At 38.5% G+C, this 23,359-nt stretch overlaps 2 protein-coding genes across 4 annotated transcripts in view; both read right to left on the bottom strand.

The window, feature by feature from the left end:
• Positions 1 to 23,359, bottom strand: part of LOC144457592 (uncharacterized) — a 39,729-nt gene that overhangs the window by 14,611 nt on the left and 1,759 nt on the right. The window lies entirely within an intron of this gene.
• Positions 989 to 23,359, bottom strand: part of LOC110217241 (CMRF35-like molecule 7) — a 46,108-nt gene continuing 23,737 nt past the window's right edge. The window contains exons 7-8 of one of the 3 annotated variants that reach the window (XM_020999505.2): positions 1,932 to 2,018; positions 989 to 1,190 (exon numbers count right to left, since the gene is read on the bottom strand). In XM_020999505.2, coding sequence (XP_020855164.2) covers positions 1,101 to 1,190; positions 1,932 to 2,018 — 177 coding nt within the window. In that variant the 3' untranslated portion in view covers positions 989 to 1,100. Of the gene's footprint in view, positions 1,191 to 1,931; positions 2,019 to 21,176; positions 22,341 to 23,359 lie in introns of those variants that run through there. The other 2 variants (XR_013487028.1, XM_020999507.2) reach the window with 2 other exon arrangements.

Below are 23,359 nucleotides of genomic sequence, written 5' to 3'. Positions count from 1 at the left end.
AGGAAAGTAGGAGTAGAGCATTACTATCACACACAGAGTCCAAGTTCCAGAGTTTTTCACATCTATACACAATCATCATCAACACAAACACACACACACACACACACACACACAAATTCACATATAAAGACTTGGGGCTTAAGGCAGCTTTGAAGCTGAGAAGGAAAGAAAAATAACCCACATTTACTTTGTTTTTCAACTGGTCATTTCACCTTTCCCCTCAAAACAAGAAAAATGGGGAAGACAATTTCATTCTGATAATCTAACACAGGTAAGGGCCCATTCATAGTCCTAGATGTAAAAATGAACAAATTGGCAAGCCATGGCACTCCCATTCTATAAACAAAATATCAACCAAGGAAGAAAAATTTAATTAGTGAAGGGATAGAAAAATTAATTTCCATACAGTGGATTTGTATAGTATTTTTTTAATATGTGAAAGAGAAGCAAACTGGCTGTTAGGTGTTGTTTTTGTTCAGTTGTATCCAACTTTTTTGTGACTCCATGGACTGTAGCATGTCAAAGCTATCCATGGGATTTTCTTGGCAAAGATACTGGAGTGGTTTGCCATTTTGTCCTCCAGAAGATTAAAGCAAACAGAGGTTAAGTGACTTGCCCAAGGTCACACAGCTAGTAGGTATCTGAAGCTGGATTTGAACTCAGGTCTTTCTGACTTCAGGCCTGACACTCTATTCACCATGCCACCTAGCAGCCCTAGAAGGAAGTTCAGAAGGTTACAAAACCAAACAAGGCAATGTTGTAGCTACCATGTTAACTATGAATTGTAAGCTGGAGAATGGTGAGCTGGATAAGGAAATGGAAAACCATTCCAGCATCTTTGCCAAGAAAATACCAAATATGGTCACAAAGAGCTGGATATGACTGAAAAAAAAACACCAACAACTGAATAAGAACAACATGCAAAACAAATCCATACACTGCCTATGTCTGAAAATATATGTCTTACTCTGCATTTCTAGTTCATTGTCTCCATGACAGCAAGTGGGAAGATGATTCATTGTCAGTCTTCTAGAAAGTCATAATTGTTGGTTCCTTTTTGTTTGTTGGAATTTAATTTTTTTCAGTGAACATAAATCTGATTAGCCACCACAACTGTCATGCATACAGGGGGTTTTACATTCATTTCTTCTACCTGAGCAAGAATGTCCTTCCCTTTGGCGGTCTATCTCCTGAAACCCCAAACAAAAATAATGCACCCATTAGGAGCCTATTAGAATGATAGATACTTGGCTGTCAGTGTCCAGCAGCCAAATACATATTTGGTGCCAGTCCTTTCTCCAGGCCATTGAGATTAGGCATATGGCCTCTGATCCCCTCATGGTTCTACAGCTATTATGCTCTGAGTCCCCAGGGCAACAACTCAGTCTTGGGCCTAGGGAGACTTGTCTGAAACCCCCAAGTCTGGCCTGAGACTGAGGATTACTACAAGGGATAGGAATTTTAAGAGATGTCATAAACTTGATCAGGGCACAAAGACCCTCAATCCCAGATGTCATGATTCAGTTTTATTTATACTCTCATAGCTTCATGATCAATTGCTTCCTTATGAAGCCCAGGTTTGAGAAATCATACCCAGAGTTCCCTTTAGAGAAGGATTTTATTAACCTTTGCCCACCTAGGAGGGCAACAGGCACTGTGCTTCCTCCCTCCAGGCCCAGAGAGCTTATTGGACTCAACAACCACATTTGTCTGGACTGCTACTGCTGATCTAATCTCTTGCCTTTATTTCACCAGTGGATCTGCCCACACACATATGATAGAATGGTGGGGTTAAGCCTACACCCAAAGCCTGAAGCCATTAGGGTGGGGCTTCATTCAGAAAGTGGGACTTAATCATCCTCCCCATAAACTGGTAATAGGGTGGGATATATAATCCATTTTACTAAACTTGTCTCTTTTAGGAACTTTACCTCCTTTGCAAACTTCCGGTGAAGAACTGACTGCATTTGGGATTCATCTTTATGGGGCCAGGTTGTGCAATTCCTTATTCTAGTTACCTATAATGGAACAAAAAATGGTTCGCAACTGGAGCCTCTAACTTGTATAAGTGACTTTGCAAAAGCAAATCTTCTTAAAGCTCCCCAAGTTGATGAAATTATATTATAAAGAGGACCTTTGAAACTAGCCACATTAGAGCACACCCTGATCAGGAGTTGTCATAGTGACTCATCAAATTGCTATTTAATCTTTTCCTATAATCTCCTCCATTCCTCAGTGGTGAGATCTTATCCTCTTTTCACCCTTCTGAGGAAGAAATTATGCTTTAGAGGGTAGTAATCAGTCAAGTGAAAGGATTTCTTGTGACATGATATTTCCTGCTTCTCATCCTTAACCCCGATTTCATTCTCTTTCCTTAGAGCCATGATCTCTTTGAGATTTAGCACATATTTACAGGTTGGAGACCATACTTCCCACCTTTGACCTGTCATTTCTTGCCCATGACCTAGGCATCCCCATTCCCATTAGCCTTGCCTCTTTCATTCATGCTGTTACCAAGTTCCCTCTGTTACCCTTATGGTGAAGTCCTTAAAATTTCAAGATCTGTCTCTAGTTGCTATTGGGGCAAATTATTCTCATTTTTCTTATGATAGTAATGCAGTTTCTCTAGGGCCATTAATGGTAAACAGAAAATGCTTGACTTGATGCTATTTTTGTCCTCCTACTCAGTCTTCTTTGCCCCCTTATATAATCCTACAAGGGGAAAATTGGATTTTTAATGGGATGGGGGACTTCTAAGAATTCCTGATAAAAAGACTACAGTTGATTAGAAGTTTTGAGGTTCAAAGACAAGAGTTAAGAAAAACAAATAAAAAAGTAAACACAAATGAACAATAAAAAGGGACTAAACAAGGACAAACATATTCTAATGTGGGGAGATGATTCATGTGACACCTCTGAACTCTGTTATCATCAGACCTGAAAGAAGGAGTCTAATTAGACAATGCCTGGATGTGGTTCTGTTGTCTTGGAGATCTTAAGAGAAGGATGGAAAGACTGGGAAAAAGAAATACACTAGGCAGGGAAGGAAAGGAAGATTAGAGAAAATTATTTCACATAATCACTGCGCACAAGAAGATATTATGCAAATAAGACTGGGGGTATGTGGGGACCATTTGACACTTGAACATTCTTCTCCTGTGAACTGATAAAAAAAAAAAGAAGAATACACACACACGCACACACACACACACACGCACACACAAAGACACACACAGAGTTGGGTACAGAAATACATTTCACTTAATGGGGAAATAGAAGTGAAAGAGAGGTAAGTAGAAAAGGGAATGGGGAAGTTATAGGAGGGGTAGATTAAGGATTACTCCTAAGTAAAATGAACTCTTAAGATGTGCAAAACTACAGCTCCTTTAGAGGTATTAAAGAATGGGAATCTGAGGGGATGCTCATCAACTAGGGAAAGGTCTATAAATGTGAAGAATACTATTGTGCTGTAAGAAATGATGAAAGGGATGGTTTCAGAGAAATTTGGAAAGACTTGGATGAACTAATGACTGATACAGAATGAAGTGAACAGACAAGGAAAACAATTTATATAAGGATAACAATATGGTAAAGAAACAACTTTGAAAAAATTAGGGACTCTGATTAGCATAATGACAACTATGATTCCAAAGGATTAATGATGAAACGTGCTGTCCATCCCCTCAGAAAGAAATGAAGGATTCTGAGTGCAGAAAGGATTTTTTTTTTGGACATGGCAAATGTGGAAACTTGTTTTACTGGACTATTCATGTTTGAAACAGGGGTTTTGTTTTTCATTTGTTCTCAATGATGGTAGAGAAGAGACTGAAAACAAGAGAAGATAGATTTTTGCTCAGTAAAAATAATAAACCATATTTTTTTAAAAAAGAAAATGCATCAAGCCAGAAGATAAAACATTGTGTGTGAGGAATAGCAAGGCCAATGTCACTGGATAATAAAGAACATGAAGAGGAAGTATAAGAGGACATAAAAAGTAGAAGGAAACTAGGATGTGAAATGCTTTAGAAGTCAAACAGAGGATTTTATATTTGATTCTAGTAGTAATAGGGAGCGTTCAAATTTATGAAGTAGGAGGATAATAAGTAGGAGGAATCTGTATATTAGGAAAACCTCTTTGGCAGATGAGCATAGAATGGACTGGAGGGGGAGAGCTATGAGGTCAGAAGAATAATCAGGCTGTTGCAATTATCTGAGCTCGGGCTAATGAGGACTTGCACCTGCATAGGAACTGTAAAAAATAGAGAAAAGGAGAAGCATAGGAAAGATTTTGTAAAGACTTGAGCAAGTGGAAGCTAATGACCCTATGAGGTACCAAGAAATAATAAAAACAAAGTCAGAAGAATGAAAAAAAAATAGAAGAGAATGTGAAATTTCTCATCAGAAAAACAGCTGATCTGGAAAACAGATTGAGGAGAGATAATTTAAGAATTATTGAACTATTTGAAGCCCATAATCAAAAGAAGAGCATAGACATCAAATTTCAAGAAACTAACTAGGAAAACTGCATTATATCATAGATCCAAAGGATAAAATAGAAATTGAGAGTCCACTGATCACCTCTTGGAAAAGATACCAAAATGAAAACTCCCAGGAATATTATAGTCAAATTCCAGAGCTCCCAGGTCAGTGAAAATACTTCAAGCAGCCAGAAAGAAACAATTCAAATATCCTGGAGTCACAGTCAGAATCATACATGATTTAGTGGCTTCCACTTTAAAGGACTAGAGGGCTTGGAATATGATATTATGGAAGGAAAAGGAGCTAGGATTTCTCTTTTAAAAATTAGTCATTTATATTTTATTTTTACCCAGTTACATGTAAAAATTTTTAACATTTGTTCTTAAAATTTTGAGCTCTAAGTTCTCTTTCTTCTTCCCTTCCTGCCATCCTCATTGAGAAAGCAAGCAACTTAATATAGGTTATATATGTATAGTCATGCAAAACATATTTCATATCAGGTCATTTTGTAAAAGAAAACAGACCAAAAAAAAAACCCAACAAAAAATACAAAACCAAACAAACAAACCACCAAGAGAAATAAAGAAAGTTTAAAGAAAAGTATGCTTCAATCTGTATTCAGACTCCATCTGTTCTTTTACTGGGAGTGGATAGCATGTTTTATCTTAAGTCCTTCAGAGTTGTCTCAGATCATTGCATTGCTGAGAATAGCTAAGTCATTCACAGTTCTTCATCATACAATATTGCTGTTACTGTGCGTAATGTTCTGGTTCTTCTCACTTCATTCTATATCAGTTCAAGTAAGTCTTTCCAGGAGGGAATCTTGTTTATCATTTCTTATAGCAAAAATAGTATTCCATCACAATCATATACCACAACTTGTTTAGCCATTTCCCAATTGATGGGCATCCCATCAATTTCCAATTCTTTGCCACCAAAAAAAAAGCTGTTATAAATGTTTTTGTACACGTAGGTCTTTTTCATTTTTTTTAAATTTCTTTTATGATACAGACCTAGTAGTGGTATTTTTAAATTTTTAAATTTATTTTTACTTTTTAAAAATTAATTAATTTATTTGCCCTCATGGGGAAACACACTGGCTAATGACTATCCATGATTGAGTTCATTAAATTAAAAAGGTAACATTAAGCATCATGTAATCTGCAATAAGTAAAAATAACCTCCAACCCAAACATTTCACAGTGAGCACTGAAAGTTTGAATAACCATTCTCTTCACATCCCTATGGTAGGTGTCCTCTTATTATTATACCTGAGGTCTCTAGGACCATAGGAAGCGTGGTTTGAAATCACTTGCAAGCACACTGGATAAGAAATATCAGAACTTTATTGTTTAAAGAATCATAGAGTGTGCAGCAAAAACTTATAATAACTCAAAATCTCAAAGATTTCCCAATGAGCATTTCCATTGCCACTTATAGTTCTAGCACCCACTGTCATCACCTCCCCCCGGTTTGCTCCTAGTGGATGCTTATCAGGGTCACCAGAAGAAGGTGATGTCTTCCTCTAAGGCCTTCTTCCACATTCTCACAACTCATCCTGGAATGAGACTTTTGTGCCATGCCCACAGAATGACACCCCTTCCTCTCCTTAGATTTCCATCTCTAGAGCATTTTCTTTTCCCAAGAGTTCTCTAATCTTGCCTCCACTTATCATATCACAAACTCTGACCACTTATTTAGTTAGGATGACCTATGCTTCATACTAGCCTTGAGCCCATCCTTCCAACCCTGCTGTGAGGAAGATGAAAAATAGCTAAACCCTATTTCTCCAGTGTCTTCCAGTCAGTCAGTAAATATTTATTAAGCACCTCTTATACGCCAGGGTACTGGGAGAAACACAATTCTACACACCTCATTTGCTCCTCAGTTCATTCTCTTGAGGTTCTAGTAACAATTATGAAAATTAAACACAAAATACTCCTCATAACTACATTACATTATATTCCTATAAAATGTCACAGCTGTATGGAACTTCAGAAACCATAGTCCAGACAGAATCCACTTGCCCTTGCCTATTTTAATGAGAAAGCAACTAAGGTCCAGGAGGTAATGAATAAACAGTTTATGTCAGAGACCTTGCCAAAGGGAAAAATGGGCAGAAGAACTAAAGTCAACTAGCATTTATTAAGCACCTGCTATGTGCCAGGTACTATGCTAAGCACTGGGGATATAAAGAAAGGCAAAAGACATCCCCTGTACTGAAGGAGCCTGCAATCTAATGGGGGAGAAAACATACAAAGAACTACATACAAAGAAGATATAGGCAGTTCTAGAAGATATAGGAGTTGAGAAAGGTATTTTGCCTTCAAACTGGGACCTGAAAGAGACCAGGGAAACCTCAGGAGAGAGAGAACTACACACATTGGGGACAGCTAGTGAAACACACAGAGCCAAGGGTTTCCTGTGTGAGGAAAAGTAAAGAGGTCTAGGGACCCCAAATAAAAAATTTCCAGCTTCCCATTTTTTGCTTGGAATTGGTTCTGTTTTCTCTCCCTTTCACATAGAGATATTGGAAGGTGTCTGCCCAATGTAGGAAACATAAGGGTGGTGATTCCCATGTTTCAATTCCAATCCAAGTCAAGACATGATAAGAGAATACCTACCTGTCCTCAATGAGTTCAATTCACCAGGTCTGGATGAATCTGGTATCCTATGACACCTAAAGAGCTAACAGCTTTGATTATTGGGCCATTGTATCAGACATATTTGAGAGCTCATAGAGAACACATGAAGAGTTGTAAAACTGGAGAAGAACAAATGTTACCCAATTTTCAAAAAAGGAAACAGGGTAGATTCTGCAAATTATTATTCAAGAGGTTATTACTCAGTATCTGGAATGGGAAATGTCCATCAACTAAGAACCAGCATGGATTTCTCAAAAACAGGTCAGAGGGTCAAATAAACATAGCCACAAATAGCCTGCCATGTCAGGTCACTATCCTAGTTGGTTACAAAAACTACCATGGAAGATCTCACTTCAAGAAAGTATGAAGGACTGGAGGAATTTTGCACCTAACTACAGTGAACTATTCATCTGTCAAATGAACTGGAGAAGGAAATGGCAAACCATTCCAGTACCTTTGCCAAGAAAACCCCAAATGGGGTCATGAAGAGTCAGACATGACTGAAAAACAACAACAGTGAGGAGAACATGTTAGTTGTGTCTGAGAGGGGCAAGAAAATGTTAGGGATAACTAAATGTAGATTGAATTCCTTTCTATAGGAAAATGTGTGAGTGCTAGAATACTCATCCATTCTCCTGGTCACTAGGGAGGTTGAAATATTTCCTGAAAGAATGGAATAATTCTTTCAATGTAAAATCATAGAGAGTAGAAGAACAATCTGAAGAGGAAGAAGGAAATCTTGACTTGTATCAAGAGGTTAAAGGATGGATTAGTGATGCAGAAGAGAAATGAAAGAAGAACTACTTAATTCCTGGAGCTAATAATAAGTATGTAGATCCCAGCAGAGAGGGGAGCTAGAAACTCTCTGGAAGAATCAGGCTTACAGTTAGGGTTAGGGTGTATATATGTGTGTGTATGTATTTCCTTCTGAAAGTGGACAATGAAGTGATTTGTTTTGCTTGACTATACACACATGTTTGTAACAGGGATTTTGTTTTTCTTTCATCCTCATTTGGGGATAAGGAGAGAGGGCTGATTGAAAAATAAAATTTAATTTTATTTTTAAATTTTTAATTTATAGAATAAAACGAACATTTCCATAATAGAGTAAAATGAAAAGATTGCACATGAAACTGAAAATCTATTATATACAACTTGCCAATCCTTTAAAAAAAAAGGAAAATATTTGTTTATATCCTTTGACACTCAAGTATCTAAAGCTTCTCTTTCTCATAAATCTAATGGATGAGTTCGAGCTTGCTTGTCAGTCAAATCAGGTTCCCTGACAGTTCTCAGGTCAAGGTAAAACTCTCAGGGAATCAAGGAAGAGAATCTGAGACCTGCCCCAAACTAGCAGGCATCTACTCCTAGCATCCTGATCTCTTTGGCAATGCCTATGGTAGGCATGGCCAAGACAATATTACACTTTTAAAACTGGAATAACAAGGGGGTTGGATGGTAAATAGGTGGTTCATAAGTTGTCTTGGAAAGACAAATCAAGTTGATAAAGATCATGGAGTTGGCTTTATCATGTACCCAATGGCAATAGAAGCATTTTTTCAAGGGGCATTTGTTCTGCTTTCCTTGTAGGGTTCATGATGAAAAAAAATGTATGCATGCATGTATAAAATAAATGAATGAATGAATGAGAAAGCAATTATTAAGCACCTGCTATGTGCCAGGCACTGTGCTAAGTTCTAGGGATACATATACAAAAAGAGAGACAGTTTGTATTCTGATTGAGGTGGAGTACACATATAGGAAAGTGGTAGCAAAGAAAGGAGATTTAGTGTAAGGAGTTACTAGGATGGTGAGTTGATATATATGGGAGTCAACTGACAGAAGCCTTCCAAAACTAATGGTACCATTTATTTAAATTATTGTGCCCAGAACATGGAGTGGAAAATTGTTATTGTCTCTTTTTGGTTGGGGGGTGGTGTTGTTATTTTCATGGAATGATACTAAGGTGGCAACATACCAAAATTGCCAAGATGGACAGCTGGATGGGGTGTGAAAGTGAAGTATAATTATATTATTCTTCTTCAGTCATGTCTGACTCTTTGGGACCCCATTTGGGGTTTTCTTTTGCAAAGATACTAGAGTGGTTTGCCATTTCCTTCTCCAGATCATATTACAGATGAGGCAACTGAGGTAAACAGGGTTAAGTAACTGGCCCAAAGTCACATAGCTGGTAAGTGTCTGAGAATGGATTTGAACTCATAAAGGTTAGTCTTCCTGTTTCCAAGCCCAATCTTCTATCCACTGCATCACATCACTTTCCCATATGATTATGAGTGTTAACGAAAAAAACAAAAATCACCATGAAGATCATTGAATCTTACGTACCAATATCTGTTTCAGAGATTGAAGAGGTGTAGAAATTTTTCTGTAGAATTCAAAAGATCTTTTAAACTTAAGTCAACATGTATGTAATTCAATATGAAACAACATTGGGGGAAAAGGTGGATTTAATCTTAATGGACAAAAAACAACTAGTTACTGATGTAAGAGTCATTTCTTGATCAGCTATATGTATGCAATCTGACCAAAGGTAAAAACCATCACTGATTTAAAGGTATATGTGAGAAGATATGACATGCTAGAAGTTATGGAAGCTGGGTAGTGCCACGGATAGTGTGCTGGGCCTGGAGTTTAGAAAACCTGAGTTCAGTACAACCTCAGACACTGTCTAGCTGTTTGACACTGGGCAAATTAATTAACCTCTGTCTTCCTTAGTTTCCTTAACTGTAAAATGTGAATAATAATAGCACATACCTCCCAAGGTTGTTGTGAGGATCAAATGAGATACCACCGGGAAAGCATTTAACATAGTGCCTAGCACATACTAGGTGCTTGGTCTTTTTCCCTTTCCAGTTGAAATAACTCCAACTTGGCTCTTCAAATAAGTCAACAACACTGAAAAGTGGGAAATGGAACAAAGAAAATTCTTTGACATGAACTAACGCCATTTGTTACAGAAGTTCAAAGCAATTACCTGTGTGAGTTCAAAAGAATCCAGAAACTACCCCAGCCAGAAAGCATTTGAGTTTTTTGCCAGGCAGAAAGCCATGGAAACCAAAGGTGATGTTCCTTTTCAAAATCTTACAGAGGAGGATAGTGGAATGAAAATATATACTATGTACTTTGCAAACCTTAAGGAGCTATATGTTATTATTATTAATAGGGGCAGAACTGATTCATAAAAAATGAGCAGTAGAAAAAAACTGAATTTATGGAAAGCATAGTGAAAGAATTAGGATGTGAAAAGATGAAAAGTTAATATTACCTCTAATTTCTTCTCTATTGATTTTACATTGTAATTGATTTTTATAATTGTTAGTATCTTCTTGAACTTACCTTGCTCAGAAATATGGTATTTCCTAGTCAGAATTAGTTTAAAGGCGTGGTTGAAAGGGAATGTTGTTATAACTTGTGCAGTTAGTCCTTGGGACACCTGCTTGTCTTTAGAAGGCCTTTCTATAAGCCATCTTAACCTGGTTCCATCCCCTCAAAATATGAGTTGTCTGTCCTTGTATAATTAGGGATGGTTTGAGCTCCCCCAAGCGGTCAACTAACCTAGTGGTGCTGGCCTCCTAACCAGATTATAAGAGGCAGATGAGTCCCCTAAAACTATTAACATTCCATAATTGTCAGAGAAGACCATGATTAGCAATACCTGAATGCCAGCCCACTTTCCCCAGTGTAGCCAACTGTAATGTTCCCCAAGTACCCAGACACCCTCATTTCCTACATATCAATAAAGAAGATCCACCACTTCTCATCAGGGTCACTGGCCTTGCTGAGGTGATCAGTCTGACCACTTTGCTAACCATTACATGTGTCACAGCTAATAAACTAATTATGCTTAGAGCCTGTACCTCAGTTTACCTTTATTGCATTTATTCACCAAAGGGCAAGTCAGATCATTCCAAGAACATTTAAAGATGAAACCAGGAGAAATGAGAGACAAGGGAACAGATATGACAGCATTTCCATGATATAATATTTTCTTAAGCAACCATGGAACCACAAATTTTAGGCTCTACCCCTTTTATTCCCACTGTGCTAAGTGGGAAAGTGGAAATGGCACTATCACAGGTCAAATGTAAGTGGAGGGAGCTGTTGTGTAGATGACACAATTGTGAGGGTACTGGAGAATTGAATTGCAAGGTACCCTAAAGAGAGGAAGGTACTGGATGATTGCAAAAAAAAAATGACCAAAAATGACTTATGAACAAAGTGTCCATCAATAACTAACAACTCTTATGCCTACTTCCTCACTCTATAGAATTTCTATGGAGTGATTTAGACATGTATCAACTTGATCTATACTTATATGAAATTGACATCAACGAGGCTAGGTAAGCTTCTCCAAAGGATATTCTATAGCAGTTCACATCTTTGGAATATAAACTCAGTACTGAGCTCACTGGGTCAAAGGATGTGAAGAGTTTGGTAATTTTCTTACATAGTACCATTTCCCCTCAGAATCTCTCCAATAATGCCCATTTCATCTTTTTGTCTTTTCCTATAACCTACAGCTCAGGCACTGCTAAAGACTCTGGGCTTATGTAGACCAAATACATCTCTGGGGACCTGAGCTAACCAAGAATGTTTTTTTTTTTAATTTTGAATCATTGCCACCACCTGGGGTCCTCCAGGAAAATCTGTAAAGGTATTAATTGCATAGTTTGTGCCTAGGTTTCCCCAAATGTGGATCTTTGTATCCATTGCAGGCATTCAACGTAAAATGTGGTTTTGGGATATGGGACAGTCTTTATTTCAACCCCAAAGAAAACCAACATAATGAAAGAGACTCACAGGAGCCTATGAACAGATGCAGGCAAATAACTCAATGTCCATTAGACTCGAAGGTGAACAAAATCTGGGGGCTGCTGCATTCTCTTTATTCAGATCTATACTATCTGAACAACCTATGTCAATAACATGGAGGGTTGTCAAGGTCCAGACTTCTTCCCACCCCTCCCATTTGTCTGTTGGTGATTTCTTCTCTAAGAAGCATGCCATCCATTCTCTGTCTAGGAAGTTGGTACCTGAACCTTTGAACTTGGGAACTCTCAAACCTGGAGCTATCCATGAGGCAATTCCCAAAACAGACACCTTGCAGGAAACCTCTCTTCTCTGGCTATAAGGATAGAGTCAAGATCATATTGACTAGGAAATCCAAAATTCCCCCTCCCTTACACAACAGGTTGAAATTTAGGAAATGTCCTTCAACTGCTTTCTTAATCTTCATGAACCACATGATCAACCCTGCCATGTGTTTCTAAAGGAACTGGCTTCCTTATCATACTAGTCTCTGACCTGTGGTGAGAAAAAGAAACAGAAAGGTTGAAAAGAAGGCAACCAGGAATCAGAGGTCCAATAACTCTCCTATCAGGTCACCAGGGCTCACAGACTATTTGCTTCCCTCTCAAGCTTCCATTAACCATTTGTGATGGGAGCAGAAGGAAATCCTGGCCAGAAATGATGGTCCCTATGTTATGCTGCAGTCTGGAAATGAGAAAGAGAGAGAAAGAGAAAGAGAGAGATAGAGACAGAGAGAGAGAGAGAGAGAGAGAGAGAGAGAGAGAGAGAGATAGAAAGAGAGACAGAGAGAGAAGAGGAGGAAAAGAGACATAGACAGGGAGACAGAGGCAGAGATAGACAGACAGAGAGAAACATTAGAAATAGTGACAGAGACAAAGAAAGGGGGAATTTGACTAGCTCCTTTTTGTAGGGGATGGTCAGTTCTTCTGAGATGTATTTAGTATCCATGATTCTGAGTCACCAAGTACCTTGAAGATAGTCCTAGTTACTGTCAATCAGCTTTTAAAGTTGTTTGGCTTGTCTGTGCTTCTTTTGGACTTTGCTTCTATTCTCTTCTCTGTATTTATTATATAAAAGATGTCTCTTTTCCTTTCCTTTCTTTTCTTTTCTTTTTTCTTTCCTTCTTTCTTCTCTCTCTCTCTCTCTCTCTCTCTCTCTCTCTCTCTCTCTTCTCTCTCTCCTCTCTCTCTCTCTTTCTGTTACTCTACCCTTATCCCTATCACAATCTCACTACCACATTCTACTATTAGATGAGGTAGAGGTGCTGCAGAAAATATGAACAGTTAAGCAGCAAAAAAAAAAAAATCCCATATTGTCTGTAACTGAAAAATGTCTTATTCTGCCTTTTTTTTTTTTAGTTCATCACCTCTTCGCAACAGGTGAGCAGTATACCTCATTATCAGTTCTCTGGAATCATAGCTTATCATTGCATTGATAGGAGTTCTCAAGTCTTTCAGAGTTTCTTTTTTTTGTATTGTTGTTGTCACTATATAAATTGTTCTCCTGGTTCTGCTCACTTCACTCCGTATTGATTTATGCAAATCTTCACAGGTTTCTCTGAAACCATGCATTTCAACATCTTTTATGGTACAGCAATATTCTATTATATTCGTATTCCATAATTTGTTTAATTATTCTCTAATAAATGGTTATCTCCTTAGTTTCCAGTTTTTCCTATTACAAAAAGAAGGCTAAATATTTTTGCATATATGGGTCCTTTTCCTCTTTCTTTGATCTCATTGGGGGTATGATAATCCTACTAGTAATTTTGATGGTTCAAAGAGTATGCACAGTTTAGTGATTTGGGGGTGGGGGTGGAGTTGCATAGCTTAAAATTGCTATCCAAAGTGGCTGAACCAATTCACAGCTTTGCCATCAATGTATTTGTGTCTGTCCTCCCACACACTTTCCAACAATTATCATTTTTCACTTTTGTCATCTTTGCCAACTTGTTAAGTGAGAAGTGGAAGCTCAGAGTTGCTTTAATTTGCATTTCTCTATTAGTGATTTGGAGAAGTTTTTTAAATATGATCGTTGATAGCATGAATTTCTTCCTTTGAAAATTGTTCATATCTTTTGACCATTTATGTATTGGGAAATGACTTTTGTTCTTATAATTTGAATCAGTTCCATATGTATCTTAGGAGTAAGATTTCATCACAGAAACTTGCACCACATTTTTTTCTAATTTCATCCTCTGTTTCTAATTTTAATGGCATTGATTTTGCAAATAAAAAGACTTTAAAATTATGAAATAAAAATTGTCCAAATTTTTCTTCTGTTATTCTCTCTATCCCTTGTTTGGTCACAAACTATTCACCTATCAATGTGTTCTAGAGGTATCTTCCTTGCTCCTCAAATTTGTTTTTGATGTCACATTTAACATCCCTTTCTAGCTCTTTCTTCTGTGGTTTGTTGGCAATAGAAATGCTGATAAAAGACAAAGATATATTTTATATCCTGCAAAATTGCTGAATTTATTGTTTCAGTTAATTTTTAGTCAATTCCCTAGGGTTCTTTAGGTAAACCATGACATCTGTAAACTTGATAGTTTTCTTCTTTTCCATGCTTATTCCCTCAATTTCTCTCTCTCTCTCTCTCTCTCTCTCTCTCTCTCTCTCTCTCTCTCTCTCTCTCTCTCTCTCTCTCTCTCTTTCTCTCTCTCTCTCTTTTTCTCTCTCTCTCTCTCTCTTTCTCTCTATCTATTTCTTTGTTTTATGACTATAGCTAGTATTTCTAGAACTATGTTAAATAGTAGTCATGATAATGGGAATCTGTTTTCCCCCTGATTTTTTGAAAGACTTAGAATTAGACATAAGGTTATTTTTTCTTCATAACATATAACACTTACTTTGGTTTTAGGTAAATACTATTTATCTGTTAAAGAAAAGTCCATTTATTCCTATACTTAGTGTTTTAAGCAAGTGTTAGATTTTGTCAAAAGCCTTTCCAGCATTGGGTCTTGGCAGCTAGGTGCTGTAATAGATAGAGATCATGACTTGGAATCAGGGTGAATTGTCCTCTGATTCTAAAAGATCTGGGCAATTTTCTTATTTCTTGAAATGTAGTATCTAAGTTTTTTCATAAGAATTTTTGGTTATGGTTTTCAAGTAGTCTGGTGATATTTTCTCATCTCTCTGATCTGTTTGCTGTTCTCTCCAGGCTCAGTTACTAGGCTGAGAATTTCGAGAACTTGTGCTTGAGTCCAAATGTATTTCTTTGCTCCTGGATAGTGTCAAAAGGTCCTCCTTGATCTTCAGTTCAGTGGACACCACATTCTGTAGGAATTGTTTCACTTTGTTTCCTGCTATAGTCCAGGTCCTGGTTGCATAATGTTGTTGTAGGCAGAGGATATCTGAATCCTAAGCTGGGTATGGATTACCAGGATGCTGGATTGGGTGCAGGCTGTCTAATGATGGTCTAGCAGATAGGGGCCCAGGTGATCCTGTGCTGGGTGATGCTCCGGCTCTGCCTCTTGCCCAGAAGAATGGGTCCCCTAGGTCACTTCACTCTGAGTTCAACTATGGTCTTATTTCATGATGAGCTATTTCACACTTCACCTTCCACCTACCCTGCCTTGTCTCTGCTCTGTGCTTCTGCAGAATTCCAGCAGTCTTTCTATAACAATGGATTGAGTGGAAGAGTTTATAATTGATTTTCTTTAGTTTTCTATTTCCTTATTCCTTTTTAGAGAAATACTGGAGTGTTTGCAGTAGATCTGGGCTCATCTAGGTCCTAATATACCATCATCTTCCCAAAAGTCCTCTTCCACTGCTTTTTGACATTCTATAAGGTTTTGTTTTGTTTTGTCCAGATTTCCAATATAATTGGTGGAAAGTACCAATATAATTGGCTCTTATACAGATCCATAACTTCTTTGCAATTTGGCCTTAAAGAAACTTAACTGGGACACTGAGAGTTTAAGTAATTTGCCCAGGGTTACACAGCAATAATGTATGAGTTAGGGGACAGCTAACTGGCACAGTGGGGTAGAACACTGGCCCTGATGTCAGGAGGACCTGAGCCCAAATCCAGCCTCAGACATTTACTAGTTGTATGACCCTGGGCAAGTCACTTAACCCCAATTACCTCCAAAACAAAAAAGAATAAGTCAGAACTTAAACTCAAACCTTTTTAACTTTGATGCCAGTTCTCTATGCGTTATTGCATGCTGCTTGTCTGTGTCCTAGGCACTATTGTGACACTATTCACAATTTTCCACTATCTTCTGTGAGTTGTTAAAATGAATTTATACCATAAATGGGTTTTTCACATGGCTTCCAGATCTCTCTGCTTAGCAAGAAGATCAAATGTTTTCAGTAGGTTGATTTCTCTATCATCTCTACTCTTTCAGTACTCTTTAATCTCTCCCTACCTACATACTGATTCCCTCCCATCTATACATTTATGCCACATCCCTTCATCTGATCTGACCATCCTTCTTGCTATCAGCCCACAATTCTTCTTCATTTCATGGCTAAACTTCTTGAGAAAGCCAGACCTAGACCTGTTGCCTCCATTTCCCCTCAATCTCTTTCAGACCTCGAGATTGGCTTCTGACTACATCATTTAATGGAAATTAACTTCACCAACGTTACCAATCAGATGTCTTTTTAAAAAATTTATTTACTTTTAAAATCCTTTTCTTTTTAAACTTTGAGTTCCAAATTCTCTTTCTCTCTAATTCATTCCATTATCGCTTCTGTTTTATGGGTGAGCTCATCCCATTCACATTCATAGTTATGATTACTAACTGTGTATTTCTCTCCATTGATCCTCCTCCTCCTCCTCCTTCTTCTAACCACCACCTTCCTTAATCTCCCCTTTTATCATCCCCCACCTTTCTCTTATTCCTTTACCCTTCTATTTCCCTATTAATTAAGTTACATTTCTATACACAACTGAGTGTGTATATACATTCTTTACTCTTTGAACCATTTTTTTGAGTGATGTTCAAGCATTGCCTACCCCTACACATCTATTTTCCCTTCCATTTAAAAGTGCTTCCTTGTGTGTCACTTTTTTGTGAGAAAAATTTTCCCCTTCTCTCCAGAATGGTTCCAAAGCAAAGAGGAGTGGTAGCACTTGTGACTGCATGAGACACCTTGGTTCCAGCCCTTCCTGGGTAAATGGTTGAACCAGTTCACTACTTCATCAGCAGTTCATTAGTGTATTACTCCCTCATCCCCTCCAGCATTTGCCATTTTTAATAAATGTGACATAGTACCTCAGAGTTGCTTTAATTGGCATTTCTCTAATCTGTAGTGATTTAGAGCATTTTTTCATATTATTATAGACAACTTTGAGATCCCTCTTTCTCATCTTCCATATAGGAATGCAAACAGTTTAATTCTATTCTATTTTATTTTATTTTTTGCTGAGGTGATGGGGTTGAGTGATTTGCCCAGGGTCACACAGCTAGTAAGTGTTAAGTGTCTAAGGCTGGATTTGAACTCAGGTCCTCCTGACTCCAAGGCCAGAGCTCTATTCACTGTACCATCTAGCTGCCCCAACAGTTTAACTTTATCAAGTCCCTTGTGATTACTCTTACATGTTTACTTTTTGATGCTTCTCTTGATTCTTGTGTTTGAATATCAAACTTTCTATTTAGCTCTGGTTTTTTCTATCAGGAATCTTTGAAAATCCTTTATTTCACTTAATATCTATTCTTTTCCCTGAAGAATTGCACTCAGTTTTGGTGGGTAGTAGATTTTTGGTTGAAATCCTAGCTCCTGGAGTTTGGGGGGGAGGGGTGGGGAGCAGGTGGAGGCAAGATGGCAGAGAAAAAGCTATCTTAGCCTACAGGAAAGTAGGAGTGGAAGGGGACAATAGAAGGGAGGAGGTCTGATAGAAAGGAGGGTAGATTGGGGCAATGGGTAATCAGAAGCAAAATACTTTTGAGGAGGGACAGCAAGAAAGAGAAAATATAATAAACAGGGGGGCAATAGGATGGAGGGAAATACAGTTAGCAATCATAACTGTGAAAAAAAATTTTGAAGCAAGTTTCTGATAAAGGCCTCATTTCTCAAAAATATAGACAACTGAGTCAAATTTATAAAAATAAAAGTCATTCCACAACTGATAAATGGTCAAAAGATGTGAACAGTCAGTTTTCAGATGAAGTAATCAAAGCTATCTGTAGCCATATGAAAAAATGCTCTAAATCACTATTGATTAGAGAAATGCAAATTAAAACAGTTCTGAGGAGCTACCTCACACCTATTAGATAGGCTAAAAGGATAGAAAAGAAAAATGACAAATGTTGGAGGGGATGTGGGAAAATTGAGACACTAAATCCCTGTTGGTGGAGCTGTCACTTATTCAACCATTCTGGAGAGCAATTTGGAATTATACCTGAAGGGCTATAAAACCATGCATACCCACTGACCCAGAAATACCACTGGGGGGGCGGAGCTAAGAGGTGGAGTAAAAGCAGTGACTTGCTTGAGCTCTCCCCTAAACTCCTCCTAATACCTGTAAAAAATGGCTCTAAACAAATTCTAGGGCAGCAGAACCCACAAAAAGACAGAGTGAAACAAATTTCCACCCCAAGACAACCTGGATGTTTGATTGGAAAGGTATATTGTGCTGGTCTGGGAGAGGAACGCAGTTCAGCATGGGTGCTCAGGCAAAGACCAGGCTTCAGCAAACCTGGAGCAGGCCTCAGGGGACTGAATCATGAGCAGCTGTGGCAGTTTCAGGCTTCTCAACCCACAAACACCAGAGACAACTTAGAAGGTCAGTAGGAAAAATCTGTGACTGTGGTGAGAGGGAAGCTCAGTCCCAGCCCCTGTCCCAGCACTGTCCCAGGGTGGCAGCTGCTTCCAGAGCTCTCAGCTCACAGACTGAGGGGAAATCAAGTGGCTGATCAGAGGGAGATTGTAGGGATCTCATTGCTGGTGGTCAAGAGGGAATCCTCCTCACAGTTCCAAGGCAGAAAAGAATACTCGTGGTCACTCATAGATCAGAGCCCAGGCCAGAAAAGGAGTAAACACCTCACCCCTTATCATACCACCTTGGAAGACCTGAAAATTTACAGGTTCCTAGAAGTATCTCTGAAAACAGCTTCAGAAAACCCCTGAAGCTTGGGACAGTACATTCTCCATATTGGAAACAGACCCTTACCTTAACAAAGAGTTTATAACTCAAGTAATTGTCTGGGATCATGACCAAACCTCCCAAGAAGTGTCAGACCATGGAATCTTTTTTTGGTAACAAAGAAGATCAAAACATATAACCAGAGGAAGACAACAAAGTCAAAGCTCCTACATCCAAAGCCTCCAAGAAAAATATGAATCAGTCCCAGGCCATGGAAGAGCTCAAAAAGGATTTTGAGAAGCAAGTAAGGGAAGTAGAGGAAAAACTGGGAAGAGAAATGAGAGTAATGCAAGAAAAGCATGAAAAACAAGTCAACAGCTTGCTAAAGGAGACCCCAAAAAATACTGAAGAAAATAACGCCTTAAAAAATAGCCTAACCCAAATGGCAAAAGAGGACCAAAAAGCCAAAGAGGAGAAGAATGCCTTAGAATTGACCAAATGGAAAAGGAAGTCCAAAAGCTCACTGAAGAAAATACTTCCTTAAAAATTAGAATGGAGCAAATGGAAGCTAGTGACTTTATGAGAAATCAAGACATTGTAAAACAAAACCAAAAGAATGAAAAAATAGAAGGCAATGTGAAATATCTCATTGGAAAAACAACTGACCTAAAAAATAGATCCAGGAGAGATCATTTAAAAATTATTGGACTAGCTGAAAGTCAAGAAATTATCAAAGAAAACCGCCCTGATATTCTAGAACCAGAGGGTAAAATAGAAATAGAAAGAATCCACTGATCACCTCCTGAAACAGATCCCCAAAGGAAAATTCCTAGGAATATCGTAGCCAAATTCCAGAACTCCCAGGTCAGAGAGAAAATATTGCAGGTAGCCAGAAAGAAACAATTCAAGTACTGTGGAAACACAATCAGGATAACACAAGATTTAGCACCTTCTACAGTAAGGAACAGGAGGGCTTGGAATGTAATATTCTAGAGGTCAAAGGAGATAAGATGATAACCAAGAATCACCTGCCCAGCAAAACTGAGTACAATCCTTCCAGGGAATAAATGGATATTCAATGAAATAGAGGACTTTCAAGCATTCTTGATGAAAATACCAGAGCTGAATAGAAAATGTGATTTCCAAATTCAAGACTCAAGAGAAGCATGAAAAGGTAAACAGGGAAGAGAAATCATACAGTACTTATTAAGGTTGAACTGTTCACATTCTTGCATGGAAAGATGATATTTGTAACTCATGAGACCTTTGTCAATATTAGGGTAGTTGGAGAGAAAAAATTATATGTATGTATGTATAGATAGATAGATAGATAGATAGATAGATAGATAGATAGATAGATAGATAGAGGGCACAGGGTAAGTTGAAGATTAAGGGGTCATATCTGGAGAATAAAATTAAGGGATGAGGGAGGATTATACTCAGAGAAGAAAGGGAGAGGGAAAATGGGGTAAAACAAAAAACAGACAAGAAAAGGTTTTTACAGTGGAGGGGAAGTGGGGGAAGGTGAGAGGGAATGAGCGAATCTTATTCTCATTGGATTTGGATTAAGGAGGGAATAATATACACATTCAATTGGGCATGGAAATCTATGTTACCTTACAGGAAAGTAGGGAGGAAGGGGATAAGAGAGCAGGGGTATGATAGAGGGGAGGGCACATAGGGGGAGGGGGTAATCAGAACCAAACATTTCTGAGGAGAGACAGGGTCAAAAGAGAGAATAGAATAAGGGGGGGGTGGAATAGGATGAAGGGAAATATAGTTAGTTTTTCACAACATAACTACTGTGGAAGTGTTTTTTGCATTACTACACATGTATAACCTCTATTGAGTAGCTTGCCTTCTCAATGAGGTTAAGTGGGGAGGGAGGAAAGGAGAAAATTTAAAACCCAAAGTTCTAAAAACAAAATTAAAGATTGTTTTCACACGCAACTAGGAAATAAGATGTACGGGCAATGGGGTATAGAAATCTGTCCTTCCCTACAGGAAAATAGAAGGCGAAGGGGATAAGAGAAGAGGGGGAAGATAGAAGTGAGGGCAGATTAGGGGAAGAGGTATTTGGAGTGCACACCATCTTGGGGTGGGGAGAGGGATGAGATGGAGAGAAAATCTCTAGGGAAGAGATTTCCCTGGGGTTGTGGGTACAGATTCACATACAAGAAAGAATAACATTACCCCAAACTTTACTTGTTCTGGTATAATAACAAACACCTCTGACACAAGGATTACAGAAAATTCTCTTTTATAATATGTCTCTAATCCAGATTAGCACAAGAAAACTTTGGTATAAATTGCTTTCTGAACTATGTTGACTTAATGCTTACCAAAAGGTGTGTTTCAGGCAGATTCTTGGGGTGAAGTTGTCTGGTTTGATGCCACAGACTACTTTCTAGGTCTGGAATCTGGAACCTTCTCTAGTTGAACTCATATCCTCCCATCCAACTTCTTCCCTTCCTCTGACTCTTCTTTCATTTCACTAAGAGCTGGGAAGAACTCCTCTTGTTACTTGTCTCTGCTATTCTCCTCTCCTCTACTCTAAGGCTCTCAGATATTGGAAAAATACTGCCATCATCTTGGTGCCTCGTCCCTTCCTCTGTACCAACACCCTCATCCTTCTCTCCCCCACATACAGCAACTCTGCTTCACAGAGGGAGATTGTTATCACTTCTAGTGGTTCAAGTTTTTTACATGTCACTGATTAATCCTTAGGAGTGGTGGGTGTAGGGAAAGGGTTACTGGGCCTGCTGAGTAAGAATCCCTCATATAGGGAGAAATAGATTGAGGAAGGAAGAATTGATGAACAGCAGAGGGGGCTCAGCTGTGGTTATACACCATCAATTTGTGGTGGGTAAATTAGCCCATCAATATGTTAATATGAGAAAATCAGCCTATAATGTATGAGATAATCAGTCCAGTAATATATTAATATGTTGATCTTTCAATTATCCTCAAATCATTTCCTGTCAGTGTCTCCAGTGAAACTATTAGAACCTCCATGGCATGGACTGGGTCTCCTCATTCTTTTTCTCCCATGCCCTCCATGTCTTCTATCCCCTCAAAACTTGAGGTTCTACACTAAGTAGGTCCTTCAATGATTACTCAGTCCTTCACCACTGCTTCCTGAGGGGAAACTTATTTGGGAAGCTGGCGTCCAGTTCTTGCAATGCTGGCATATTCCACAGACTCACTGCGGATAGGAGTCAAACCAGGGTTGTACCCCATTTGTGCGTTGGCATAGATTGAATCCCCAAGGCTGATCGGGGTTCCATGGACCACCAAGGCATATTGGATGCCTTCAGAACCCTCGTCTTGCATTTCTATGGTGAATTCCTAGGAGCCAGAGAGAGAGGGAGGCCATTAGCCAGAAAGTAGAGATCACAGTGGGGGAAGTTGCTAGTGCCAGCTTTGGTGTCCTCATGCTAGGTGTTGTGTAGAGTGGAGGAGAGGAGAGGGAAGTCAGGTACTACAATGGGGGAAGGAAACATGTTTCAGAGACATACTTGGGGATGTCCTAGATTCACATATAAAATATTGGCGCATCTAGTACATTTCTCTCATTTTATAGAAGAGAATAATGAGTACAAGTGAGGAGAGATGACTTTCCTGAAGTGACACATGGAGTTAGTGATATAGCCAGAACTAGATCCAAGATGTCCCAGTCACATTTATGCATTCAACAAGCATTTATTAAGTGACTACTATGTGCCTGGCTTGCTAGTTGCTTCCTTAGTCAGTCAAAAAATATTTACCAATATAGAAATCTATCCTGCTCTACAGGAAAATTGAAGGGGAAGAGGATAAGAGAAGGTGGAGGGGAGATAGAAGGGAGGGCAGATTAGGGAAAGGGGTATTCAGAATGTATGCCATTTTGGGGTAGGAGGAGGGATGAGATGTGGAGAAAATTTGGAACTTAAAATCTTGTGGAAGTGAATGTTGAAAACTAAAACTAAATAAATTAATAATAATGATAATAAAAGAAAAAAAAAAGAAAAATATTTACCAAGTGGCTATCATGTCCTAGATGCTATGTTAGGTGCAGTTGTCTCAATTAGATGTTGGGGAATTATTTGACATACCTTATGACGCAATAGGAATCATACTAGGGAATTCAGATCAAGTCCAAACTAAGGAAGTCACAGTTAATTCTGTAGCTGCCCAACATAGTAGAAGTAGCTTATTAGGTTAGATCATGCAGCACAGTGTTTACAATGAGCATTTGGACCTCTACTTCAGTCCTAGACCTCTCATGAATCTTTGACACCATCAATCACCCCATTTCCTGATATTCTGTTTTCTCTAGGTTGTTATGACACTACCTTACCCTTCTTCTCTTCCTTCCTGTCAAACCA

The sequence above is a fragment of the Phascolarctos cinereus genome, unplaced genomic scaffold (assembly GCF_003287225.1).
Source record: "Phascolarctos cinereus isolate Bilbo 61053 unplaced genomic scaffold, phaCin_HiC Scaffold_5;HRSCAF=322, whole genome shotgun sequence".
Classification (NCBI taxonomy): Eukaryota; Metazoa; Chordata; class Mammalia; order Diprotodontia; family Phascolarctidae; genus Phascolarctos; species Phascolarctos cinereus.
The sequence above is the reverse complement of the archived record's forward strand: the minus strand, read 5'-3'. Positions and strand labels throughout refer to the sequence as shown.